The sequence below is a fragment of the Chanos chanos genome, chromosome 13 (genome assembly GCF_902362185.1).
Source record: "Chanos chanos chromosome 13, fChaCha1.1, whole genome shotgun sequence".
Classification (NCBI taxonomy): Eukaryota; Metazoa; Chordata; class Actinopteri; order Gonorynchiformes; family Chanidae; genus Chanos; species Chanos chanos.
The window spans coordinates 265,001-272,500 of NC_044507.1; the positions used below are offsets into that span (position 1 = coordinate 265,001).

Sequence of the window (7,500 nt, forward strand, 5' to 3'; positions counted from 1 at the left end):
GTAATAATGAGCAGTAAACAGCAATAGGTGTACGTGTATGTGTGTGTGTGTGTGTGTATGTGTATGTGTATGTGTGTGTGTACTCACCACACTGGTATATAGGTACACATTCTCCAGGGTTGGTCAGACTGATACTGAGCCCATTCTCACACTGTGGAGGCTCAGACAGCTTACAGGCAGAATCACACACTGATAACAAACAAACAGTCATGAAAAACAGTACAGGGTTAGGGTGCACTGTGTGTGTGTGTGTGTGTGTGTGTGTCTTACCACACTCATACTCTGGGCAGCATTTGGAGTGTTTTTTCTCCTGGAGAATCTCACACTCTCCACACCTAGGAGCTGCAAAATAGCAACACTTACCAACAGAAGAACTACATCACCAAGCAATGCAACTACACATAAAGCATGCCTAAACTCTAAACTCTTAATTTGTGTGTGAGTGTGTGTGCATGTGTGTGTGTGAGTGAGTGCATGTGTGCGTGTGTCTGCTTTTGTACCTTTGGCATTGGAGCAAGGCAAGGCAGTGCAGTTAATTCGCTGTTGGTCAAGACACACACACAGCTGGCATGGGTTTTCCTCTGGAGTCCAGCTCTCTAAATACTGCATTGCACAGACACACAACAAAACGATAAGAAAATGCTGAAACCTCATGCTCTAACTGTACACTTACATGACATTATATGGATGTGTTCTGATGTCTCTTGATAGGCAAATTGAGTGAACAAATTATAATCACTGCATTTTACGATTATGTCTCTGTTTCTACCTCCCTGTCTCCCAGACAGTCAGAGCCAAGTTATATCAGATTGGCTAACCACCTAGTTCCTCAGTTACTGAGTGTACCTGTGCTTAGTTTGTTCTCTCCTAGTATCCGTGTACATATATGTACATATGTATTTAATGCCACTCTTTTTTTTTTAACACCGTTAACACAAATCCTAATACGACCCTTTGAATCACCCGTAGTTCATGGAAAGCTTGGTTAGCTGGCTAGCCAACTATGTCACCTGCCACGTCAGGACCTTGTGAGAGGTTCTTATCCATCTCTGGGCATATTATACAGTAAGCGAGCTGCTTTATCGTCTGTAAATACAACCAGACTTGTGTGTCTAAGCAAATGGCTCCATGCAAAGGAATAGGAAAAGTATATCTGCAATATCTCAAATTTTGGAATCATTCAAAACACTCAAAATCCAAATGGCCAGCCTGCTGTTGGGCAGAGTTAATGAATGGGATTAGGAAAGTTGTTTGTATCAAGTACACTAATAATGTTGGCAGCTTGATTTTGAATTGTCTTATGTTAAGCTGCTGTTGTAAACTCCTGGTGGTGGGGTAGGTTTCTGTGACTTGCTGGAAAATAATAAATACATTTGGATGAAGCAAATTTTGTCCACTCATGTTTATAGACATACCCTAACCCTAACCCTTTCATTATTGTAAAATTTGAGCAGATAAAAAATGTGCAATTAATCGTGATTAACTACAAAATACTCATGCGAGTAATTATTTTATTATGGGTCATTCCAAGTCAAATCAGATAAGGTTATAGCAGCACCGGCTTAGATTTTGTTCAAACCTTGTTTATATCATGAATGGGTCCAAAAACCAAGACCTGTAAAATATTTCTGTTCAAATCCAATGTTTTCATATTTTTTCAGCCCTTGATATTATTCTGTTTTGATAGCCTCAGAAATGCCTTATCTGGGAAGCCATGTTTGAGCATTAATATCTTGACAAATATTGTTCCTAGCCTCACCAACCTTTGTAGGATGGAAGACAAACATGTTTTCTGTATGCGGAAACCATTAAAAGCCTGTACTCCATGACATTTTATTTTTGTAAGGCCCTAGACTTGGAAGAAAGTGCAAAATTCCTAAACAAGACATTGAGGGTACTACAAACCCACATTTTTGCACTAATATCAATCATCATTTTTTCTTCAAATACAATCTTTTATTAATTTTGTGCCAATATTTGATGTCTCTGCCACCAATTTACATGAAGTTATTAAGAATAAAACAAGGCCTGGTAGCATTTTTCAGTCATTTTCATAGGACCATAATGGTATGTAGGGTAGCTAGTAGGAACAAAAAAATGTACATGGAACATGGGCTTGACGTACGGTTATTAAGGGTACAAAGTGCCAATGTCCTTTCATTTTTCCTTCATAAAAAAATAGACACAGATTTGAGAGATATTTTAGCTATGGCAGAACAACGTCCATTTCAGGATTACATTTTTTTTTTTTGCCTCAGTATCTCCATAAAACAGTGAATAATGGAACATAGGGACTCCACTTATCAAGCAAACACAAAACATGTACCTAATTCAGTCCTGTTGTTCAAGTTATATGTTAGTACATGTTATCACATCACATGTAATTTCTAGTACATAATTTGCTACACTGCATATTATTTTCAATAGTTGTTTGATTTTTTTTATTGAGTATCTTATTACTTTTTAAATATGGGATATAAAATTTAACCACTCCATTGAATATAACATCTATCATAGTTGATGCCCTTTTCTATAATGAGGCCCTGATAGTCAAGAATATAGTTTGTATTAATGATCTATAGCTTAATGATCCTACAGAAAACATTTCTTTACTCCAGTCGATATCTGAGAGGCTGGGACAGCAGATGCTAGAGGTAACTATATGCATTTATTAATGAAGGGAACATGGGAGGACATTGGCACTTTGTACACTTCATGCCCATACATTAAATTATTTTCAAATACATTTTCATGTTCCTACTAGCTACCCCACAGACCATTTTGGTCTTATGAAAATGACCGGAAAATGCTACCGCGCCTTCTTTTATTCTTAATAACTTCATGTTCATTAGTGGTAGAGACCTCAAATATTGGCACAAAATTAATAAAAGACTGTATTGGGAAAAGAAAAAATAAATAAGAGGTTGGAGAATGACGCAGCTCTGAGAACATCGCAAGACAGCGGGTGAGACCCTCTCCTAAACTCCTAGCAAACTGAAACACTGCAACCAAACTTTCGCCCGGTTATTCTCATCACTCCATTGCCAACACCGAATCGTCCAACTCTTCAACCCTGGAAAACCTGTTCACATTCATCGACGACTACTTCTACAACTTGTCCATAATGGCAGCGAAACCCAGCAAAAAACAACCGAGACGAGACTGGTCTACCGAGACAGGGGAAGAAACAACCACAATCGAGGTCAGATTCAGTGAACAACATAACGTTTCACAGAGTTCACCGCGTCGGTGCAAAAACACCAACAATGAAAGACCAAGAGCCATCGTGGCAAAATTCGAACATTACAAACAAAAAGAACTCGTTAAAAGCAAATGAAATAACTGCAAGGGACAAGTTACGGCCTCAACGACCAATTCCTCAGAGAAATACAAGAAAGAAGAAAACTTGTCCCGATCTTGAAGCAATTTCGGGAGCAGGGAAGACGAGCAACTTTATCTGTGGACAAGCTGTACATTGACGGGCAACTCTACCATGATCGCAACATCACCGCTTGGCTTTAGTCATCCAAACACACAGGCTAACAGTCCATACGTCAGCACCAAAATAGCACCCTAAAACTTACACCCTGCTGTCTACTACTAAAAAAAAAAGTTACACTCACCCTACAATCGTTGACCCTACAATCACCATTTGTCTGTCTCTGTCTCTCTTTGTCTCGCTCTCGCTTTTTCTCTGATTTTCTCAGATTCTCCTCGTATGCATGTTATTTGTGTTTGTCTCTTGTCTGTCCATGTCTATCTGTCACAGCTAGCTTGGAAAATGTGGGAGAAAGGGAATTTATATGGTGTTGTAATAGGGATGATTATGGTGAAGCTGCTTCACAGTGATAAACATTTCTACTCTTACTATTTTTTATATATCATCTCAAAATATAATTGAAACACACTGCAAACTAATGTTGATACACCATACATTCATCACATATTTTTACATTCATACCCACTACATAACACTCACTCACACCACACAGTTGTAAAATTGATCCTTACACATGTCAATTTCACTCAAATTTGTAACATGGAACATCCGTGGGGTTAGTTCGCAAACAAAGAAAACTAAAATTATATACCATCTAATTAAATTACAAGCAGACATATGCCTTTTACAAGAAACTCACATAACAGAATCCGAAGATCAGAAATTGAAAACTCCAGAATTTACCCAAGTATACTCATCAACTTACAACTCCAAGAAAAGAGGCGTGTCAATTTTAATAAACAAAAAAGTTCAATTAATCCATAATACCACTGTCACTGACCCTGAAGGACGACATGTTATCATCAACGCCACCATTAACAACAACAACTACACTATTGCTAATATATATGGACCCAACACTGATGACCCTGCTTTCCTCCACACATTTTTCGACTCACTATCTAACTTATCAAATTCTCCAGTCATAATTGGAGGTGACTTTAATACAGTTATTAATCCCAGTTTGGACAGATCTTTTACAACAGCTAATTCCAGAAACTGCCACTCCACTGACATACTAAAACAATACATGAATGACTTTGGTCTTGGTGATAGTTGGCGACTGAAAAACCCATCACTCAAAGAATACTCACACTTTTCTCCACCCAATCAATCTTTCTCTCGTATTGACTTTTTTCTCACCAGTAACTCGATTATATCCGACATTACAGATCCCAAAATTTATCCCATCGTAATCAGCGATCATGTTCCTGTATCATTTAATCTAATCACCAAACAAGTCAAACAACCTATATCCAGATGGAGATTTAACACTTCCTTGCTTAAAGATCCCGACTTAAATACAAATTTTTTATAAAAGAGTGGGCATCCTTCGTGGAAACTAATGACTCTCTGGAAATCTCATCTACTCTACTTTGGGAAACAGCAAAAGCAGTATTGAGAGGAAGAATTATATCGTACTCATCATGCAAGAAAAAAAAGGAACAAGAGCTTGAAAATATTCTTGAGCAAAAAATTAAAGCACTGACTGACACACATGCTAAAAACCCCACAGAGCAAATTCAAAAGGAACTGACAGAAACTAAATCGCAGCTCAACCATTTCATAAAAAAAAACCCAATTCCTGACACAAAGACTCAGACACGATCATTTTGAACATAATAACAAATCAGGAAAATATCTGGTAAATCAACTGAAACGAAATAAAGAAAAATCATTTATACCAGCTATAAAGAATTCCATAGGAAACACTATGCAGTCACCCCAAGACATAAATGACGCATTGAGAGAATGCTACAATAAATTATATACACCTGACAAAGAACCCAATTTAATAGATATTAGCACCTTCCTCAGTAATACAGAACTTCCCCAACTTAATAAGGAACAAGCAGATGAACTAGACACACCAATAACACCTAATAAACTTCACAAAGCAGTTAATAAGATGCCAAACAATAAAGCTCCAGGATCTGACAGCTTCCCTGCCGAGTTTTATAAACATTTTTTGGAATCTCACCACTGTTGTACAGTGTTACGTGCGGCGCACTGAGTGTTTTATTTGTGCGTCTTGTTTCGTGTGCGTCTCTCTCTCTCTCTCTCTCTCTCTCTCTCTCCACAGGTACCCAGCTGTGGTGGGCTGGCAATACCATCTGGCCTGATGTTGTGCCCCGCCCCTCCCTCTCTGGTTCGACCAACCAGGGAGGGCGTGCCCCTCGCGGTTCAGCCAACCAGACGCAGAGCACCAACATTTAAACGACACTGGATGCGCTGTGCTGTAGATTTCGATCTCGTCGTTGCCTTTTGCCATTTGTGTGCTCTCTGCTATCATTACTAAACTTGCCATTCCGTGTTTGACCCTCTATTCTCGTTTATTGACTTTGTTGGTGGATGGCGCTCTGGCTTTGATGTTCCTCCTAAACTAGAAAACTAGGAATACATTAAGCATCACGCAATGGTTAAACTTCCTCAAAGATTACATATCCATGGAACAAATTTCATCCCAGCATCAAAAAAAAAGGAAAAGAAAAAATAATGATGATTGATACCATTTGGATACAAAAAAATGGATTTATAACACCCTCAATATCGCCATAGTTTACCAGGCAAGGCGTTTTTGAGAGTGTAAAAATGGAAAAATATCAGGGGCCCCCCAAAAAATGAAAAACATTAGAACTGAACAAAAATATTTTTACAGGCCTTAATTTTGGGACCCAAACATTATACAGACAAAGTCTGAAAAAAATCTGAGATGGAGCTGCAACCACGTTTCTGGATTCTGTCTGATATGACACGGAATGACCCATATATATACACTGCCTGGCCAAAAAAAAGTCACACTCTCGGAGGTGGACAAAGTACACAACCCTATTACTTGAGTGAAAGTATAGATTTTCCTGGTCAAATATTACTCCAGTGCAAGTAAAAGTTGTTCAGTTAAATTTTTACTTGAGTTGAAGTACTGGAGTACTTGCTTGTAAAAATACTCAAGTATTAAAAAGTAGGCCTGCATTTTCTTTTTAATGCTAATACATAGTTGTATTGCCACCACAATGCATTTTCAGCCTAATGACTCTGAAACAACCTACTGAATGCACTGACTTGCTTGTAGAACCTGTAGAATAAAAGGCTTGTGGAATATGCTACAAAGCCTATAGAAACACAGTTGAATCAAATGCTTCCTCAATAGAACACAGTGTATAGCTTCATTTAAATAGGCCCTAGGTTAACTCAGATTGGCCTTTAAAAGGATAAACACGTCATAATGTTGTAGGCTAGGTTAGTTTTACTTCTGCTACATAGCATTGTCTGAAATATGAAACAGCTGGATGACCCTAATCACCGCTTGATACTTTGTTTATCTGACGAGATTAAAACATATATTTCTGAAGGGACTTTTGTCAGTAACGTTAACTCGGCATTTTCACTAGCCAACTATACGTATGCATCAGTAGCGGATGCACACAGGACCCAGTGTTATTTCCCAAATGGTTTCCAAGCTAACTGGTTTCTGTACGTGTTCACACGCAGCAGTTGTGGTCTGCCTCTGTCACCAGATTCATCACACATTCACAAACATATAAATCACAATTTTCAAGTCGCATCTCATATCTACTGAGGCGAATATGATCAGAAGTGAGCAGTGAGCACTACATCACAGCCACCTACGAAAAACGTTAGGCGAACACAGCACGCGAACGCGTACAGGAAGCAGTTAGCTTGAAAACCGGTTGATTTCAAAAATCTCAGACGTGGACTTAAGATACGGCCATGGCTGCTCTGGTGAGGAACCTTTATCTTTATCATCTTTATCTGCCATAGTAGCAGCAATCAGTCAAACCGCCAAGTTCAGTTGTTAAAAAAAATTAGTTGAGGCTGAGTAGTTTACTGGGATTGGTTTTTCTCCTGTGACGAACACGATATGGCCTATCGCATTTTAGAAAGGAAAATTCATTCACTGACTTGAAAGAACCTTCATAGAAATGTAGTAGAGTGAAAGTACAATATTTGTCTTTCAAATGTAGTGGAGTAAACACAAC

The 7,500-nt window shown here is 38.5% G+C and overlaps 1 protein-coding gene across 1 annotated transcript in view; it reads right to left on the reverse strand.

Annotated features, from left to right (window-relative positions):
• Positions 1 to 7,500, reverse strand: part of vwf (von Willebrand factor) — a 136,840-nt gene that overhangs the window by 25,301 nt on the left and 104,039 nt on the right. The window contains exons 38-40 of the mRNA XM_030790423.1: positions 501 to 603; positions 271 to 342; positions 88 to 189 (exon numbers count right to left, since the gene is read on the reverse strand). Coding sequence (XP_030646283.1) covers positions 88 to 189; positions 271 to 342; positions 501 to 603 — 277 coding nt within the window. The remainder of the gene's footprint in view (positions 1 to 87; positions 190 to 270; positions 343 to 500; positions 604 to 7,500) is intronic.